This window comes from Narcine bancroftii, chromosome 1 (genome assembly GCF_036971445.1).
Source record: "Narcine bancroftii isolate sNarBan1 chromosome 1, sNarBan1.hap1, whole genome shotgun sequence".
NCBI classification, from domain to species: Eukaryota; Metazoa; Chordata; class Chondrichthyes; order Torpediniformes; family Narcinidae; genus Narcine; species Narcine bancroftii.
In genome coordinates this window covers 346,846,057-346,867,853 of record NC_091469.1, presented here as the reverse complement: position 1 = coordinate 346,867,853, position 21,797 = coordinate 346,846,057, and the positions used below count along the sequence as shown (strand labels likewise).

Here is a 21,797-nt window from a genome sequence, read left to right as displayed (position 1 = left end):
CAGCACCTAGTCCCGTAGCCTGGAATGTGCAATTTGGCAGCATTCCCTGACTGACATCTCAGTGTGCTGAAAGACCAACAGGTTTTGGGCCAACCAAAGGACATCCAAGTTGATGGTCGTCCAGCAGTTCTGGGTGTTGGACTCAGAGTGTGTCCCTGGGAACAGTTCGCAAATCAGGAAGTCCACAGCACTGATGGGAAACTCATGAATCACGATCATTCCAACCTTCATAATCATGTTGTGGTGCATGGTTGATGCTTATTTATGGACACACTTGTAAGTTGTACTCCAAGTCACTGTTGGATTGTTTACTAAAGCACATTTAAAACTGGGTCATATGTTAAAGACCTGCAAAATTAAGGTTGTCCTGCTGAACAATGAAAAAAAAATGGAAACACTTATTCATAATGATATTCATCATAGCCTCCAATGCACAAGTACATTTTTATCCACATTTCTCTGACAGGGACAAACCTGAATCTATAAAAGTAGGCAGGACCTCTCAAATTTCCTCCCTTCACAACAGGACCAGCTTATTGATCAACTAGAATTGCAACAAAGTCCCAATTTTCAGTACTTTCTTAGCTTTCCAGAGTCTTTCTTTGCTTTAATTTCAGCAACAGTTCATTCTTTGATGAAATATTCATTTAATACCTCAGCCATGACCCCTTTTTCAAAGAAAAGACTTTGCTTCTGGGGTCTGACCAATCCCACATCTCCTCAGAAATCCTTTCTGAATTATGTCCCACCTTCTCAGATTTGCTTCTGTGTTTGCTCATGATCTCTTTTATTTCATTTTATATCCGTCTGAACTTCCTGTAATAGAACCATATATCCATAAATATTACTCAACAGAAAACAGGCCTTTGGGCCTTCTAGTTGGTACCAGACTATTATTCTGCCTACTCCCGCTGACCTGCACCCAGAACATATCCCTCCAGACACTTACCATCCATGTACCTGTCCATTTTTTTTTCTTAATTCTTATAATTGAACCTGAATTTGCTACTTGAGCTGGTAAGTTTTCTTCACACTCCCACTACTCTCTCTGTGTGAAGAAGTTCCCCATAACATATTCCTTTTCACTCTTCACTATTCTCTGATTTGTATCACACCTAACCTCAGTGTAAAAAACCTCTGTCTATACCACTCATAATTTTAAATACCTCTATAAAATCTCTCCTCATTCTTCTATGCTCCAGGGAAAAAAGTCCTAACATCCTTAACCTTTTCCTGTAATTCAATTTCTGACCTCCAGGCAACATCCTAGTGAATCTTCTCTGTACACTTTCAATCTTATAGATATCTTTCCTGTTGTTAGGTGATCAAAATTGACACAATACTCTAAATGTAGCCTCACCAATGTTTTAAATAACTACCCTTTTAATTATATCCCAACTCCTATACTTGATACTTTGATTTATGAAGGCCAATATGCCAAAAGTTCTCTTTACAATCCTATATACCCATGACTCCTCTTTCAGAGAACTATGTCTCTGTGTTCCCTGATCCCTCTGTTCGATCACAGTCCTCAGTGCTCTACCATTGACTCTGTATGTCCTACCAAAATGCAATAACTCACACTTGTCTGCATTAAATTCCTTCTGCCATTTTACTGCTATTTTTACTGGTTGTCCAGATCCCTCTGCAAGCTTTGAAAGCCTTCACTGCTCTCCACAATGCCTCCAATATTTGTGTCATCTGCAAATTTGCTGATCCAATTTACCACATTATCATCCAGATCATTGATGTAGATGACAAGCAACAATAGTCCCAGCACCAATCGCTGAGGCACATGACTAGTCACAGGCCTCCAGTCTGAGAAACAATCATTCACTACCCTCTCTGGCTTCTCCCTCATGGCAATTTCAAATCCAGTTTACTACCACACCACGAATACCAAACACCTGAACCTTTTTGACTAACCTCCCATGTGGGATCTTGTCAAAAGCCTTACTAAAGTAGACAACATCCTCAGCTTTTCCTTCATCAATGTTGCTGGCAACGTCCTGGAAAAATCTGCCCATTTTTCATTTGTCTTATTTCAAATGCTTGTCACATTGATTTCTCTCCATTTGATCATTCATGGAGTTCTGCTATTAATTTCCCAATCCTTTGTGGGAATGTATCTAGACCATGGATGAATACTCAACACCCAGTGTTGAAATAGAGTTTTGATCACCAACTTTGATTATTTGGCTGCTTGGCTTGATTCCCATTTAATCTGGCCCTTCTTCACTTGATTCTTTCTACCTGGAAATGAGCTATGTCTTTTTTTCAAAGCTATTCTAAATCCTATGGAATGATAATCACAGTTTCCCACTGAGAGTTGCTCTATGTACTCGCTGGAGTTTAGAAGATTGAGAGGGGATTTCATAGGGACATATAAAATTCTGGCAGGACTGGACAGAATGGATGCAGATGGGATGTTTCCAATGATGGGAAAATCCAGAACCTGGGGCCATGGTTTGAGGATAATAGGCAAACCATTTAGGACCGAGATGAGGAGGAATTTCTTTACCCAGAGGGTGGTGAATCTGTGGAATTTATTGCCACAGAGGGCAGTAGAGGCAGGTTCATTCAATATATTTAAGAGGGAATTAGATATATTTCTTCAGTATAAGAGTATTAAAGGTTACGGAGAGAAGGCAGGGACGGGGTACTGAACTTTAAGATCAGCCATGATCTCGTTGAATGGCGGAGCAGGCTCGAAGGGTCAAATGACCTACTCCTGCTCCTATCTTCTATGTTTCTATGTTTCTATGTGATCTAACACATCTCCCAGAATCAAGCCCAGGACAATTTGGTTAATGAAGTTCTCATCAATTGTCTCGAATAATTCCTTCACTTCTTAACTCTTTATGTCATTCTATTCCTGTCAACATTTCGATAAAATATATATCGAAAGTCTTTGGCTTTTTGGATTTACCTGAAATATCCCTGCTAATTTGCTCCTCAGTATTTTTCCCACAAGTTAGAATTGCAGAACAGGCCCAGTAGTGGAATCACTCATCTATTGTTTCTTAACATTTAACAGTTAGATTGTTGCCTTGACCATTTTAAAAGTCAGTCTCTGTCTCTCCCTCTCCCTTTCCGTCCATCCCTCCCTTTCTCTCATTAATATTCCCTTTATTCAATACTACCTACCCTCTTATATTTTCCCCTCCTAGTGTTTCCTGAGCATTTTTTACATGAAAATATTTAGAAGCAATTCCAACTCTTTTTAAGCCAGCAATTTATTATTTCCAGAACAGTGCATTGCCATGTGGCCAGTTGCATCCACAATTCTGCAGCTTTGTTTTATTTACTTCCTGCATTTATATACATGCTCTTTATACCCCCCTTGGATTTTCCTGCATTGTCTCTTAGACCAGCTACTTTTTTAAGGGTTCCCTTTCTTGTTGAACATTTCAACTGAAATAAAGCAACGGTGACATGGCCATGCCTCATCACATCTTCTGAATTTTGTATGCACTTCTTGAAATTTCTAGAACATTCTAATTTTTTCTGATTTTGAAGAGAAGCAGCCACAGATGATGACAGTCTTTATTCTGTCTCATGTTTAAGTGAGAATTATTTGAACAGATTTGATCCAATTCACAGTAGATATAAGTCTGTGGCAGATACTGCAAATAACACTGAACAATGTTTTGCAAAAGTTTGCTTCCTGAAAAGGAATTGGGGATTCTGATAGACAACTTCAAGCTGAACTCAAAAGATAATTTCAGATTTTCTATATCACATCGAAATTTTGAGAAATATTAAATTAACATTTATTGATTTTACTATATTTAATCACATAATGATCTTGACACATTGCATTTGTTTAACTGATCTAAAAAAGGTTTTCCCTCTGATTTTCATTTGTACTCAGCATCTGATGCCTGTTGTGTCAGTTTCTAACAATAGTCAGCCAGCATTGATGGATTCTAGTTGCCTTGATATTGCTTTTCCATGGTTGCAATGTCCTGGTGAAACTTTCACCATGTTCATCACTGACTGCACCAAGATCAGCAGGGAAGGGGACATCACATGATGCAGAAGAGTCAGGACATAAGAACCTGACCCTCCCAGAAATTAGTTTAAAAAGCCAATTGAAGAAAAACACAGCATTGGAACCAAAAAGAAATAAATCTTTACTTGGAGCCCATTAATTGGAGCAAGAAAATCATGATTAGAGGCCTCCTGTTCAAATGAAGCCTAGGACTGGAGTGTGAGCCGCCTTCTGGGTAAACAGCTGTGTCTCTACTACTGGATTGAGGAAATGGTGTCCAAGAAGAAGACTCGTCGCACATCCGCATTCACTATTGGCAGCAGATACATTCCTCTCCTGTATGAATTTAGAGAGGAAAGTGACATTGAAGAGGATGAAGAGGAGGAAGAAGTGATATAAGAAAAAGCCAAGGTTTCTACTAAAGGTGAAAAAAAAACTAAGAAACAAGAAATTGAATATTCTAATGTAGACTTGTTGAGAGAACTAAGAGGAGATTTAAAAAATACAAATAAACAGATTAAAAATATTTTTCCTATTGTGAATAAGATTCAAGTTACTTTGAACAATATAGATGAAAGAGTTAAAATTTTCGAATGTGGAGTGGATGATGAAACATTTGTTGGACTATGGAAAGAAAAGAGCTTTGGGATAAGGAGGATATATTAGAAACTTAAGTAGAAGAAATAATATTAAGATTGTTGGCCTTAAGGAGGGCCATGATCCGGTTTGTTTCATTCAAGATTGAATACCAGAAGTGTTTGGTGTGAAAAAGTTTGAGAAACCTATTGAAATTGAGAAGGCTCATAGAGCTCTCAGACCACTACCATTGCCAGACCAAAATCCAGATTCTATACTGATTAAATGTCTGAAATATCAAGACCGAGAGAAGATACTAGAGGCAGTGGCCGCGGGAGCAAAACCAAGAAATGGTCCGCTTGATTATGAAGGAACCAGGGTTTTGTTTTACCCAAACACAAGGGCAGAATTACTGAAGTGAAGGAAAGATTTTAATCAGGTTTAAAAAAAACCCTCTTTGGGAAAAAAAAGTATATAAATTTATACTGCGTCATCATATTTCAGCCTCTCTGCAGTATTTTTGCCGGACAGTGGAAGAATTTATTTTACTGATAGTGATCGGGCAGAAGTGTTTGTGGAAACATTGGCTATTATTAAATTGGCAGATTGACTAATTTAACACAATATTGTTCCTTTTGGTTTATTAAAATATTATTTTTCTATATATAAATGGTAATCATCCAGGGGTGGGAATAGGGGGTGTTGAGATAACTGACTACTATCGAGTCATGTGTGTTTTTGTGGCATTAGGTTTTTGCCTCTTTGTTTAATTCAAAAGGAATTGGCAATTTTGGTGCATAAAAATCTTTCAGTTAGCGTACAAAATGTAGTAACAGATCCGGCAGGTAGGTATGCTCTAGTGCACACATGTCAAACTCTGGCCCGCAGGCCAAATTTGGCCCGCGATATAATTATATTTGGCCCGCAAGATCATATCAAAAATGTATTAGAGGTGGCCCGCTGGCCGGCGCGCCAGTATAGCGCATGCACAGTAACCGCTGTGTCCCAGGGTGAGAGAGAGAGAGAAAAATCCTGGTCCTTGAAAAGTAGTGGTGGGTGGTTTTATAAACACACTGTCGTGTCCCCCCGCCCACCCCCGCCACCGCAGCGCAGCCTGGCCGGTGTCACGGGAAGCCAAGGCCACTTCCTAGTGCCCGGAACCCCAGTGGCACAGCGTTTCTTGGAGCTGCAGATGGAGTCGGGACGCCGGAGGGAAGATTGGGGCTCCCCGCCAGGCGATGGGGGTGCCGGCCGCCGGTCGCCCTGCGCCTTCCCACCGGACCAACGGCGGGTGCCCGGAGTACACGTGGAGAGCGAAGCTGGTCGGGCAGGTAGGGTGGAACCCCCCGCCAATCTCGGGAGTGGCATGGGCTGGATCGGGGTTAGCCGCGCTCACCTGCTCCTCCACCGCTGACTGGGATCCCAGCGCGGTCCTGAGTGCGGAGACTGCCTTGGAAAGTTCCTGGGACACCGGCACGGAAAGAAAAGGGGGTCCGGGAGAAACTCAGCAGGTCAAGGGGGGTCCGGGAGAAACTCAGCAGGTCAAGGGAGGTCCGGGAGAAACTCAGCAGGTCAAGGGGGGTCCGGGAGAAACTCAGCAGGTCAAGGGAGGTCCAGGAGAAACTCAGCAGGTCAAAGGGGGTCCAGGAGAAACTCAACAGGTCAAAGGGGGATCCGGGAGAAACTTAGCAGGTCAAAGGGGGATCCGGGAGAAACTCATCAGCTCAAAGGGGGGTCCAAGAGAAACTCAGCAGGTCAAGGGGGAGGGGTCCGAGAGAAACTCAGAAGGTCAAGGGGAGGGAGTCCAGGAGAAACTCAGCAGGTCAAGGGGGGTCCGGGAGAAACTCAGCAGGTCAAGGGAGGTCTGGGAGAAACTCAGCAGGTCAAGGGAGGTCCGGGAGAAACTCAGCAAGTCAAGGGGGTTCCGGGAGAAACTCAGCAGGTCAAGGGGGGTCCGGCAGAAACTCAGGGGGGGCCTGACCTCGCCAGGACCATTGCCCACTCCCCCTCCCTGCCGCAGGCTGACCTGCGACTCACGGTGACGGGGCCGCTGATCTGCCAAGATGCCTCCCTGCAGCGAGAGCCGATGCCCCTGCACTGTCGTTGTCCAACCCGATCGCCCGCAAACCCCGCCCTCCCGCACACCAGCCTGAGTAAGTATTATGAACTTTAATCTCAGGATAAAACGATCTTCCAATAGTATCATGTCACAGTGATAAATATATTCCTGGTAAAAAATGGTCCTGCACCTGGATACAAGCTCATTAGGCATAAAACTTGAAAAGTGGGTAAATCAAAGGATATCTGTACCAATGGAAAAAGGGCATGGCAAATAACCCTGCTAGAGTTCATGCCCACAATCAGTCACCCATTTGATTGTTTCAGGAATCATGTTATTCTTCCACATTCTCAATAGCCCTCAGATTTTACTATTCGACAGCACACTAGCAATATTTGACAAATCCTCTATAGAGAAATATTATTTATTGAATATTTTATTTCTCATTTGTTAATGCTTCTGGAAAGAGTTTATCCAAAATTATTATTAAACATTTATTTTAATAAGAAAAAGTTTAACATTACATATGTTGAAAGAAGAGAAAACATGCAGATGTTGTTGAAAATTTTCAATAAATATTTAGTTCGGCCCTCGACTTATTCCAAGTTTTTAATTTTGGCCCTCCGTGAATTTGAGTTTGACACCCCTGCTCTAGTGCATTGTCAAATATACTCAGAATCTTGGACCAATATGACACTGTGTCACAATAGTATGGCATAAGTTGTAGATTAGTGCAATAGAATTTTTTGCATCAATTAAATCTTGCACCACAGAAATTAAACATTAAATTCAAACCTTTCAGATTGATGTTTTAGATGTGGTGAGGAGGTAGGAACTTTTTTTTTCACATTCAACTGGTTATGTTCTAAAGTAAAATCTTTTTGGGCAGCTTTTAGAATTTTTTAGCACAGATTACAGGAATTCAATTTCCACAAAATCCAGAATTTTTTTTTATTAGGAAACATTACAGGGATAAGACCCAAATTGAAACTGTTCAACTATCAAAACAAATTTCCCCAAATTCCACTGGCAGTGGCCAGAAAATGTATAGCTGTTGCATGGAAGTCTGATTTACATCTAGGTATGGTATGTTGGAGCCCAGAGATACATATTTGTATTCCCCTGGAGAAGATTACCTACAACTTAAGAAATAAGTATGACATTTTTTTACAAATTTGGCAACCATATTAACAGAATTCAGGCATAAACTTTTAGATGTGCTCTTCCCAACCCTAGAGACCAGCGTTAATCTTCTCCAAAGAAAATTAAATAGAATATAAATTTGTGATCCATGGAGTGTGTGTCACTTTTCAGCAATCCAATCTGTTTTCTCTTTTTCTTTACTGTCTTATCCTTCTCTTGCTTTTCTCTACATTCATTTATTCATTTGTTTTTTTTTCTATAGGGTCTTTTTGGAGGGGTGGGGGTTGGGGGGGTTGGGTTAATACCTGCATGAAGTGAATATTGGATACACTTTTATATCTATTTTTAACTCTTTAATTGACTCCTTGTTTGGTTAAAAATGTTTAAATGATCTTTTTTTTAAATCAGCAAGGAAGAAATCCAAGTGCCAAAGCAGAAAAATGAATTTTTAATGGAAAGGCTGCACTTCGTGGGTTTGTATGCTTGAAGCATGTTTAAAACAAATGACAGGAAATCACAAAAAAAACAGGTTATATCTTAAAAAAAACAGTATGTGGTGGAAACTTTTTTTTGTGATCAGCTGGCCAAAATCCATAAAATATGCCCCAAAGTATTCAGGAAGAAAAACCTTCATTGTCCAGTGTGATTCTGCAAGGCAAAAACAATTGTGAGTGTTTTGAGCTGTTTTCAGTTTTGTGCCAAAATAAATTATGGGAGTTTTGTATTGCCTTATTCTGATGAGAGGTTCATTACAGGAAGAGAACTGCATGGATGGTTTTTTTTAAATTCAGAATGTAGAAGGAATAAGATTTCAAAACATTAAGAAGTCAACACATTGAGAAAGATACAGAGTGACATTTAGCCTAGACTGAAGATTATCATTCAAACTAATTATTATTTATTTTCCTTGCTGAGTTCATTTGATAAGGGCTTGGTGAATGAAGTCAGTATAGAATGGAACCTGCCAGATGTAGATATTTCTGAAAATCATCACATAATCAAGATTGCCAGTTAACCATAAACAAAGCACTAATAAAAAAAATGCAGGTCTGGCAGGATCTGTAAAGAGAGAAATAATGTTTATGTTTCAGGTTTATTATCTTTCATGAGAAATTATATTTTCATTAACCAGATTAATTAAATCAGGCATAAAGCATTTAATGCAGTGAGAGCAGATTTTTTTTTAAAATTTCTCTGGATTTTTACAAGATCACAAATTAAAGAACAGATGTAAGCTATTCGGCCCATCAAGTCTTCTCTGCGACTCCAACTTGAGCTAAACTGATCTCACATCTAGTTCCAAATTCTGGCCTTTTCCCCATATCCCTTGATACCCTGACTAATTAGATACCTATCAATCTCCTCCTTAAACTCCCCCAATGATTGGGCCTCCGCAGCTGGATGTGGCAATGAATTCCACAAATCCACAACTCTCTGGCAAAAGAAATTTGTCCTCATCTCTGTTTTAAATGGGTACCTTTTAACTGTGGCCTCTTGTTCTGGATTCGCCCATCAAGGGAACCATCTTATTCACTTTGTCTCTGTCCAATTCCTTCAGCATTCAAAATATTTCTGTGAGATCCCCTCTCATTTTACTATACTCCAATGAATACAGTCCAAGAGCAGATAAACATTCCTCATTTGTTAGCCCCTGCATTCCAGGAATCATCCTGGCAAATCTTCTCTGTACTCTCTCCAACATTATTACATTCTTTCTAAGAAAGGGGCCCAAAACTGCACACAGTACTCCAAATGAGGTCTCATCAGTGCCCCATAGAACCTCATCAACACCCCTTCACTCTTATACACTCTTCCTCTTGAAATGACAACATAGCATTTGCTTTCTTTACTGCCAATTCTACCTGATGGTTAACCTTTAGGTTATCCTGCACAAGGACCCCCAAGTCCCTTTGCACTTCCAAATTATGAATTTTCTCCCCATCCAAATAATAATCTGCCTGCTTATTTCTTCCAAAGTGTACAACCATACATTTCTCAACATTATATCTCATCTGCCATTTATTTGCCCACTCTCCTAAGCCGCCAAGTCTGTCTAAAATTTTGAAGTTTATTTAACACTTCCTACTCCACCACCTATTGGTGTCATCAGCAAACTTAGCCATAAAACCATTAATTCCATAATCTAAATCATCAATATACATTGTAAAAAGAAGTGGCCCCAACACCAACCCCTGCAGAACACCACAAGTAAATGGCAATAAACCAAAACAGGATCCCTTTATTTCCACCCTTTTCTTTCTGCCTATGCTCCACCCAATCTAATATCTTTCCTGTAATTCCATGGGGTCTCATCTTTTTAAGCAGACTCTCATGCAACACTTCATCAAAGGATTTTAGAAAATCCAAATACACAACATCCACAGCCTCTCCCTTGTCCATCCTAGGAACATAGGAACATATGAAGTAGGAACAGGAGTAGGCCAAAAATGGCCCATCGAGCCTGCTCCGCCATTCAATACAATCATGGCTGATCTAATTTATGACCTAACTCCACCTACCTGCCTTCTCCCCATATCCCCTAATTCCTCTATCATGTAAAAATTTATCTAACTGAATTTTAAATATGTTTAATGAGGCAGCCTCAACCACTTCCCTGGTAAGAGAATTCCAAACATTCACTACTCTCTGGGAAAAATTATTTTTCCTCATCTCTGTCCTAAATCTACTCCCCCAAATCTTGAGACTGTGTCCTCTCGTTTTAGTTTCCCCGGCCAGCTCAAAAAACCTTCCTACATCTATCCTAACCATACCCTTCATAATCCTATATGTTTCTATAAGATCTCCTCTCATTCTTCTGAACTCGAGCGAATACAATCCTAAATGATTTAATCTTTCATCATATGTAAACCACTTCATCCCAGGGATCAACCTAGTAAACCTCCTCTGGACCATCTCCAAAGCCAGTATATCTTTCCTCAAATCTGGAGACCAGAACTGGACACAGTACTCCAGGTGCGGTCTCACCAGTACCTTATATAGTTGCAGCATAACCTCCCTACTCCTGAATTCAATTCCTCTAGCGATGAAGGCCAACATTCCATTTGCCTTCTTAATAACCTGTTGCACCTGCAACCTAACTTTTTGCGATTCATGCACAAGCACACCCAAGTCCCTCTGCACCACAGCATGCTGTAGTTTTTCACCCTTTAAATAATATTCAGCTCTTTTATTTTTCTTGCCATAGTGGATAACCTCACACTTACTAACACTGTACTCCATCTGCCAGACCTTTGCCCACTCATCCAGCTTAACTATATCCCTCTGCAGACTCTCCACATCCTCATTACAATTTGCTCTTCCAGTCAATTTGGTGTCATCTGCAAACTTGGCTACACCACATTTTGTCCCCTCCTCCAAGTCATCAATGTAAATGATGAACAGTTGTGGGTCTAACACTGACCCCTACAGCACTCCACTTACCACTCTCTGCCAACCTGAAAAATTCCCACTTATCCCGACTCTCTGCCTCCTGTCCGACAACCAATTTTCAATCCAGGCCAATATACTTCCCCGGACTCCACTTTCCTGTAACTTACTGATAAGTCTCTTGTGCGGCACCTTATCAAACGCTTTCTGGAAATCCAAATATACAACATCAACCTGTTCCCTTCTATCCACCACACCCATTATATCCTCAAAGAATCCTAACAAGTTTGTCAAACAAGATCTTCCCTTTCTAAAACCATGCTGTGTCTGCCTGATTGAACCCTTACATTCCAAAAGTTTCACTATTTCATCTTTAATGACGGCTTCAAGCATTTTTCCAACTACAGACGTCAAACTAATTGGCCGATAATTTCCAGTCTTCTGCCTACTGTTAGGTCTGCTTTGTTCATGAATGAGTAAGACAAACACCAGGCTGAGTCGAAATCAGGATTCTTTGTTCTTTATTACCGGATTGTAACACTTGCGACTAAACATGTTAGTCGGAGAATGCATTCTGCCGTTATCAGCAAAATGGTGATTTTTTATACCCTTGGATATGTGCTTAGAACATCATCATATCATTACTTGTCCAATGACTAAAACTGTTGCTATCCTTTCCCTGCTAGCTTCCTGCCTCTCAATCCATCAATGTCTCTCTTATCTTGTAAGTACAAGGATGCATTCACATCTTGTTACAGCCCTGTACATTCCCATCTCATGATGTTTTACCTAACAGGAGTACAAGGACACCTCCCCTTCTTGTTACTGCCCTGTACAGGGTAACTCCCTACACATTCCCATCTCATGATGTTTTACCTTACACTACATCCCTTCTTAAAAAGTGGTGTGACATTTGCTGTCTTCCAATCTGCCGGGACCTGCTCAGAATCCAAGGAATTTTGGTATATGACCACCAATGAATCAACTATAACTTCTGCCATTTCCTTCAGAACCCTTGGATGCATATCATCAGGACAAGGTGATTTGTCTGGCTTCAGTCCCATTAGTTTCTCCATCACTACTTCCTTTGTAACAACTATTTTATCAAGGCCCTCCCCAACATTCGCATCCTTAACTCCGCACTTGGGCATGCTGGACGTGTCTTCCACCATGAAGACTGACACAAAATATTATGCTTCGACAATTTCCTCATTTTTTGCCACCAGTTTTCCTTTCTCATCCTCCAAGGGTCCTATGTTAACTCTAGCCACCCTTTTCCATTTTATATATTTATAAAATTTTTTACTCTCTGTTTTTATATTTTGTGCCAATTTACTTTGATAATCCTTTTTCCCATTTCTTATTACCCGCTTTGTAACCCCTTGTTGTCCCTTAAAGTTTTCCCAATCTTCCAGTTTCCCACTGCTCTTTGCAGCTTTGTACACCTGCGCCTTCAATTTTATACTCTCCTTTATTTCCTTTGTTAACCACCGTTGATTTTTCCCTCCCTTGCTGCCCTTTTTTCTGACCAGAATATATTTTTGTTGAGCATTACAAAATATTTCTTCGAAAATTTTCCACTGTTCCTCAACTGTTTCATCAATTAACCTGTGCTCCCAGTCCACTCTGCCCAATTCCTCCCTCATCCTATGGTAGTCATCCCTGTTTAAGCATAATATATTAGTTTTAGATCTAACTATTTCCCCTTCCATCTGAATGAGAAATTCAATCATACTATGATCGCTATTTCCAAGATGGTCTCTGACTATTACATCATTTACTCTACCTATGTCATTGCACAACACTAGATCCAGGAGAGCATTTTCTCTTGTGGGTTCCTTAACATGCTGCTCAAGAAAGCTATCGCGGATGCATTCTATGAAGTCCTCTTCCAGACTCCCACGACCAACTTGATTTTCCCAATCTATGTGGAAGTTAAAGTTCCCCCATGACTACTGCCGTATCATTATTATATGCATCACTTCAATCTCTATTTATTTCCTGTGCCACTAAACTATTGTTATTTGGTGGGTGATAGATAACACCCACCAATAATTTTTTTCCCTTTGTTATTCTTTATCTCTACCCAAATGGACTCAACATTATGCTCTTTAGATCTTATATCATTCCTCACTACTGCCTGGAGCTCATCTTTTATTAAGAGTGCAACTCCACCTCCCTTACCATCCTGTCTATCTCTTTGCACCATCTGATACCCTTGAAAGTTTAATTCCCATTTAGGGTCACCTTGTAGCTATGTTTCCATGATGGCTACCAAATCATAGGCATGGGTACCGATTTGCGCCTCAAGTTCACTAACCTTATTTCTAATACTGCAGGCATTCAGATAAAGTGCCCTTATGCTCTTTGTCCTTTTAATATCTAGTGACCACTGTAACCTTTTCTTTTGATTTTTCTGCCCACTATTTTTCTTTGTAATTTTCTTAAGACAATGATTGACCCGAAAACTCACTGCACCATCTGATTATTTACTTTCTCCTCCCAACATTACTTTTCCTATTTTACTTTTCCTGGCCATTACTTTATCTTCCCTACCCTTTTCCCTATCACTCTGGTTCCCATTCCACTGCAAAATTAGTTTAAACCCTGCCCCACTGCTGTACCAAACATACTTGCCAAAATGTTGACACCTTTTGGATTTAGGTGCAACCCGTCCCTGTTGTAAAGATCATGCCTTCCCCAAAAGAGATCCCAATGATCCAAGAAGCCAAATCCTTGCCTTCTACACCAGCACCTCAGCCACACATTCATTTTCCTTATCCTTACATTCTTTTCATCACTTGCATTTGGAACAGGTAGTAATCCCGAGATCACCACCCTAGCGTTCCTGTCTTTCAGCTTTCGTCCCAGCTCACTGTACTCCCTTTTCATTACCTCCTCACTTTTCTTGTCAATGTCTTTGTACCCACATGTACCAAGACATCAGGCTGCTCTCCCTCTCCTCTCAGAATATTTTGGACCCAGAATATTTTGGAGGCAGCACACCATGCGGGTATACTTATCTGGCTCACAGAACCTCCTGTCTGTACCCCTGACAATGGAGTCCCCAATAACTACTGCATTTCTCCTTTTACTTTTCTTTTGCACTACTCTGCCAGGCTCATTGCCATTGACCTGGTGCCCGTGGCCATCTTCTGTCCGGTCATTTCCCTCAACAGAATCCAACACAACATAACTGTTGCTGAGTGGGATAGTCACTGGTGTGCTCTCCGTTTTTCTCGCTTTTTTCTTTCCCCCCTGACGGTTTCCCACTTACCTGACATGGGTTCTGCAGTATTTATCTCCCTGAAAGTTGAGTCAATTTACTCCTCAGACTCCCTTACAAGCCGCAGGTCATAAATCTGCAACTCCATATCCCTAATTCGCTCCCTTAGTAACTGCATCTCAGTACACCTGGTGCAGATGAGGCCATTTGGGCCATCCTACCTGAGATTTCCTCAAAAAAATAGGTTGGTCAAGTAAGGCCTTCCCTTCATAAAATCATGCTGGCTTGGGCCTATTATGTAATGCACCTCGAGGTATTTCATAACTTTGTCCTTGAGGATTGACGCCAATAACTTTCAAAGTACCCACATCAGACTGAAAGGCCTGAAATTTCCTTTTTACTGCCTCCCTCCTTTCTTAAACAGTGGAACAACATTTGTGACCTTCCAATCCTCCAGAAACATGCCAGAGTCTATTGATTTCTGGAAAATCATTTCAAATGGCTCTACAGTCTCCAAAGTCACTTCTTTAAGAAGGTGTTGATGCACCTCATCCAGTCTGAGAGACTTATCTATCATTAATCCATTCAGTTTAGTAAACACTGTCTCTAGTAATCTGACTGTATTTAATTCTTTCCCCTGAGACCCCTGACTATCAGGTGTATAGCTATTGTCTTCCTCAGTGAGGACTGATGCAAAACATTCATTTAGTTCCTCTTTCATCTCTTTGCTACCCATTATATTTCTATGGCATCATTTTCAAGTGGTCTTAAAACTACCTGTGTTTCTCTTTTACTCTTTATATATTAAAAAAACTATTAGTATCCTTTTATAATTCATCTTTTCTTTCCTAATGATTTTCTTTGTCTCTTTCTGTAAGTTTTTAAAAAGTTTCCCAATTCTCTGTTTTTCCACTAATTTTTGTTTCCTTGTATGCTCTCCCTTTTGCTTTTATTTTAGCCTTAACCTCTCTTGTTATCCACATTTGTGCCATTTTTCCATTCATTATTTTCTTTCTTTTTGGAATATATCTATCCTGCACTTTATTTATTCCTTATAGAAATATCATCCAATTTTGCTCTGCCATCCCTCCATCAAGCTTACTTTTCCAGTCAACTTGGACCAGTTCGTCTCTCATACCACCGTCATTTCCTTTGTTCCACTGAAATATTGACACTCCTGATATCAGCTTTTCCTTTACAAATTTGAAACTGAACTGATCACTACTTCCTATGGGTTCCATTACCTTTAACTCCCTAATCAACTCAGGATCATTACACATCACCCAATCCAAAACACCCGATCCCCTGGATGTCTTATCAACAAGCTGTTCCAAAAAGCTATCCTGCAGACATTCTACAAACTCTCTCTCTCCTGAGATCCATTACCTTCTTGACTTTCCCAATCCCCTTTCATGTTAAAGTCCCCAATAATTATTTTAACAGTTTTCCTTCTAACACACTTTTTCTATTTCCAGCTGTAACTCGTAGTCCACGTCCCTGTTGCTGTTTGGGGGCCTGCTATTAGGGCCCTTTTACCCTTACTATTTCTTAACTCAACCCATAAGGATTCTACCACTTCTGACCCTGTGTCCTTTCTCTCTAATGATTTAACAGCATTGCTTACCATCAGGGCCAATGCCACCCCCTCTACCTATCTGCCTATCTTTCCTATATACTGTGTACCCTTTTCAGCTCCCAATTGCATCCATCATTAAGCCATGTCTCAGTGATGCCCATAATGTCATATCTTTAATCTGTAGCTGTACAACAAGATCATATACTGTATTTCTAATGCTCCGTGCATGTAAGTATAGTACCCTTAGACCGTTATCTGTTACCAATTTTGATGTATATCTGCTGTGTAGCATATTGTCCTGTCTTTTCACCTGCCTGTCCTTTTTGTTATTTTTGCTGCACATTATTTTTGACTTTTTTTCTATTTTCCTCTTTCTCAACCCTAACACTCTGGCTAATCTAAGCACTTACATTCTGATTCCCTGATAAACTAGTTTAAACCCTTCCTAATAGCTCTAGCAAACCTTGCCTGCTAGGATAGTGGACCCCCCCCCCCCCCTCCAGTTCAGGTGCAGCCCATCCTTTTTGTAGCGCTCTGACCTTCCTCAGAGATTCTGAAATCGGAACCCCTGCTCTGAACCCCCCTCCAGTTCAGTTCAGGTGCAGCCCGTCCTTTTTGTAGCGGTCTGACCTTCCTCAGAGATTCTGAAATCTGAACCCCTTCTCTGAACCCCAACTCTTCAGCCATGTATTAATCTCCTTCATCTTCTTGTTCCCACCCTTTCTGGTGCATGGCATAGGCAGCAATCCTGAGAATGCCATGGATTACCTGAGATTTTAATGGAAATATAATCAAGAAAGGTAGTTACTTGGCAATGATGAACTCTGTAGTGTCATAAGAGGTAAAATTATCCTCTCCCTTGTTGCAGCATGAAGTGATGGTCATAGTTGCAATGGATAATTCCATGCTCTTGTTCTTCTGCCCTGACCTTTGAACAGTTTCTTCACATTTCCAAATAACACTCCAACTAAACATCTTACCAAGAGTTAAGTGATTGAAGTCACATATTATAAGGAGAAAATATTTTTTTTCTCAACCTATTTAAGTATTTTCTAAGGTCTTAGAAATTTACAAAAGATATTGCAAATTAAGTCACTTTTATTGAATTAATCAATGGAAATATTTAATAAGCATGTTGACAATTTGCACATTGGTATTCTATGGTGTAATTGAAAACTTTCAGTTTTGTTAACACCTTAATCCTTATTTGTCTGTGAGCATAAAAAGTCATCTGGGTGGTGAACACAGATGAATGCTACTCATAATGGACAAATTAATGGATAGAAAATTAGATAAATTCTGTGACAAGATTTTGATTTCTCCTACAGGTTGTTCCTTTCTCATTGTGCCGAGAGATATCTTCTGAACGAACAGTAATAAAAGATAACTTTAGTCACCATAGCATTCAGTAGCATAGCTGAACTATTAATGGAATAACTGCAAGCTGCCAAAAAGACTATTTCACACTTAAATTTCACCTCGCAGGCAACTCCTGGCTATGGAATAGAATTTTCTGCTGGTTGGTCTTCATTATGCCAATTTAATCTATTTACTGGTTATATGTTTGAACAAAAGCAGAGTTAAATCTGACTTTGACTAATCTTATACCAACAGTTTGACAGTCACACTCTTCCGAGAACCAATTATTTTGAAATGCAAAAGGTTGTATGGCAGCTGTCACAGCTTCTCTTCGAGATCTTGCTCGAACATAATACAAAGAATGATTTTAACTCACTTTGGTATCCTAATATTTTGAATCTATCTTTTCATTTGAGCTTGTTTTGCTTGATTCAGAACATATCAAGTATTGACATTCCTCTCAGAATTTGAAGATTGAGTTTCCAGACAAGATCTACATTCATCTGTTTTCATCTATACCAGTTCCATTTTAATAACCTTTGGTTTCTGTGTGTTGTCCCAGCTACACTCCGACCTGGACAATGGGGATGGCTCTGTTACATACACTCTCTTAGGCCAAGGAGCTGGTTCGATTTTCACCATTGATGAGATAACAGGAGACATTCATGCAATAAAGAGTCTGGATCGTGAAGAAAAGTCTTTCTATGTTCTACGTGCACAGGCTGTGGATACGGAAACCAGAAGACCTGTGGAACCCGAATCTGAATTTATTATCAAAGTGCAAGATATTAATGACAATGAGCCAAGGTTTCTGGATGGACCTTATATTGCTAAAGTCCCGGAAATGTCTCCAGCTGGTAAGAATAAGAGAATGATTATAGGTATCAAATTAACATATTGTTTTAATTTGCAAATGTCTATTCCTTCATTCCATGATGCATTTCCTCCAAAGATACATCTCTCAGTTGGAAGGCGACCTGAAAATTTGAAAATACTGGATCAAATTTCATTCCTGAAAGAAAATATTTCACCCAAAAGAAAACAGGAAATAAAAAAGACATAGTCTGTGCAACCTTTCAAGTTCACTGTAATAATGAATAAGACCATGCCAAATTAATTTGACCTCAATTTCACTTTACTGCCTGTTCCCCACTGGACCAAAAAATATGTGTTACCCTTGAATATATGTAATGCTCAAGAATTCTCTGGGATAAACAATTCAAAAGAATAATTGTCAGAAATAAAACTTCTCACACATGAGTCTCTTTAAAACTGATGACACGACAAGCTTTATTTACAAGTCTGCAGAGTTGGACTCAACTGGTTTCTCACCAGTTAAGCCCCGATACATACAGTGCATTGACTTTTATACCCTTATTATTTGCCCTTCCCCTTCTTATTAATACTGTTTTAATTGGTTAGTATTACAAAAGCATTCTAAGTATAACTGCATTATTAATTATCACGTTCGTTACGTATGCTGTGAACTCTACATACACTAAATTCTGTTTCTCACACTTCTTATCAATCCTTTGTCTCCTGCATGTCTCTCACTATGACCATGAAAAGATAGGTTTAAAAAAACATATTCAGCAGATCCTTTTGTCCTTGGCTGCTAGTAAACTCTCTGTCCGTTCTGGCTTCCCTGTTTATGATTAATCATCACATTTTAACTTAAGTCTTTTTAACCTAAATTCTCTATATAACAATCATGACTTTGTAAATTGAGAATATCATCCTCCATCTTAAATACATAATCTCTGATTCTGAAACCATGACTACTAGTTAAGGATATCTCCTTGAATGAAAATATTCTCTAAAATGCTAACCCCATTCAAATTCTTACATCCTTCAAAAAGTGTACCTCCCATTTTCCAAAACTCCAACAAGTATTTCCATAACCAACTTAATTTCCCCCATAAGACAATTCCTCAATTTCAGGAATTGACCCAATGAATTTTCTTTGAATTGTTTTCACTACAACTCTATTTCTCCTTAAAGACTATGTAGTTATAAGGCAAGGTAAAACTCCATCTTTTTTACAATAAACTGGAGAGCTGGACACAGCCAATAAAGACTCAGCCACCACATTGAAAGTAATTAATGACTGTTTTTATTCAAATTCAGCACGTGCCCCTTTAAGGGCAGCATGAGCTCAGTCACCTCGTGCATTGTGACATCATAATCGCTGTCCCAGGCGTGCGCTGAGCTGGAGACTTGAGGCAGGGAGAAATCCTGACAGCACCATCTTCCCATGGCTGCCTTTCCATGAGGCGTTACACATGGGGCCGGTTCGCCATGAGAGAGTGCGCCACCACACAACCCCCCCCCAGAACCGGCCAAGCGTCCCACCGCTTGGGTGGGCAGCCCCAGCATTTGGGCATGGCTATCTACACCGGCCATGATAGGTCTAAGTACACCATCTTCAAATGATCCACGGTGAAAAGTTCATCTTTACCTCCTATGTCCAAAGTGAAAGTCCTGCCAGACTGCTGGAGGACCTTGTATTGACCTTTGTACAGGCATTGTAAAGGTGCCGTATGTGGGCCGCGCCAAACAAATATGAATTCTGCGAAGTCCAGCTCTTTGGGACGATCTGTTGACTGGACACCATGATGTGAGGGAGGTGAGGGGGCTAGTGAGAATAGTTTCGTACGGAGATTTGCCAAAAGGTTTGCGTGCTCAGACATGATGTTGGGCTCTGAGCCAAAGAACGCTCTGGGCAGCGAGAGCAGCGTGCCATAGACCAGTTCTGCAGAAGACGCCTGTAGGTCCTCCTTGGGTGCTGTTCTGATCCCGAGGAAGACCCAGGGCAATTCATCTGCCCAGCTTGGGCCAGTGAGGTGAGCCATGAGGGTGGATTTCATATGATGATGAAACCTCTCCACCAAACCATTTGCTTGCAGGTGGTAGGCTGTGGTGTGGTGAAGCTTAACCCCCAGGAGGTTTGCCAGCTGACCCAGAGCGCGGAGGTGAACTGGGCGCCTCTGTCACTGGTGATGTGCACCGGGACTCCGGACCTAGCAATCCAATGACTGACTAGGTTCCTGGCGCATGTCTTTGCAGAAGCCTCTTTGATGGGAACTGCCTCCAGCCATCTCATGGTCTGATTGACTATTGTGAGAAGGTAGCGCGCTTCTCTGGACACTGGCATGGGGCCTATGAAGTCAATGTGGATGTGCTGAAATCTCCGCACCGCCAGATCGAATTGCTGGATTGGGGCCTGTGTATGCCGGAGTACCTTGGAGGCCTGGCACTTGGTGCAGTTCCTCGCCATCTCGGCCACCTCCTTTTTGAGCCCATGCCACACAAACCTCTCTGCCACCATTCGCACCGAAGTCTTCACAGAGGGGTGGGCTAGGTCACGAACTAAGCTGAAAACCCTGACCTCCACTGCGGTGGGACTACCAGGTGCGGCAAGCCAGTGGAGACGTCGCAGAGCAGCGTGTCCAGGCTGTTGGGCAACTGAATGTACTGGAGCTCAAGGCCAGAGATGGCGGTCCAAAGAGCCTGCGTCTCTGTATCCAGCTTCTGGGCCTGTGCCAATTGTTTGTAGTCAAGGCCGGGTGCAAGAGCATTGATCGAGAGAGCACATCTGCTACGATGTTGTCTTTGTCTGCCCTGTGCTGGATGTTGGTGGTGAACTACAACACGTAGGAGAGGTGGTGTTGCTAGCGAGCCGACCACGGATCTTTGGCCATCACGAGTGCCTGTGTGAGGGACTTGTGGTCCATGAACACAGAAAGTGCCCTCCAGAAAGTATCGGAAGTGCTGGATGGCCAGGTACAGTGCCAGGCGCTCCCGGACAAAAGTGCTGTACTTGAGCTTTGGTGGGCGCATCTGTTTGCTAAAGAAGGCCAGTGGGCACCACTGTCCATTGAGCCACTGCTCGAGTACATCCCCTACCACCATAGCTGAGGCATCCACCGAGAGCACCATGTGTGCCTCCGGGCATGGGTGCACCAACAGAGTTGCATTGGCGAGGGCCTCTTTGCTATGGAAAAAGCAATCTCTGCCTCCTCTGACCAGGTCAGGACTTTCTCCTTAGTGATGATCAACACGAACAGTGGTCACATGGTGAGGGCGGCGCCGGGGATGAACCGATGATAAAAATTCACCTTTGAGGGTGGTTGGCTTGGGGAATCACTGGACGGCCGCGACCTTCTCTGGCACCGAGGCAGCACATGCTGCTGATATGGCGTGCCCCAGGAACTGCAGCGTCTACTTGCTGAAATGACACTTGGCCACATTGACCTTGAGGCCAAACTCCACCAGTCGGACAAACCTGGTATGGAGTTGGGCCTTGTGCTCTACATAGTTGTGACTGGCGATAAGAATATCATCCAGGTAGATCAACACAAATTCCAAGTTCCTACCCACTGCATCCATGAGGCGCAGAAAAGTCTGGGCCGCGTTCTTGAGGCTGAAAGGCATATGCATTAATTCAAAGAGGCCAAAGAGGGTGATGATCCCAGTC

General features: G+C 41.3%; 1 protein-coding gene across 4 annotated transcripts in view; it reads left to right on the top strand.

Annotated features, from left to right (window-relative positions):
* Nucleotides 1-21,797, top strand: part of LOC138749263 (cadherin-12-like) — a 352,525-nt gene that overhangs the window by 23,611 nt on the left and 307,117 nt on the right. For all 4 annotated transcript variants that reach the window (XM_069910439.1, XM_069910443.1, XM_069910449.1 and 1 more), the window contains exon 3: nucleotides 17,883-18,177. In XM_069910439.1, the coding sequence (XP_069766540.1) occupies nucleotides 17,883-18,177 (295 nt within the window). The remainder of the gene's footprint in view (nucleotides 1-17,882; nucleotides 18,178-21,797) is intronic.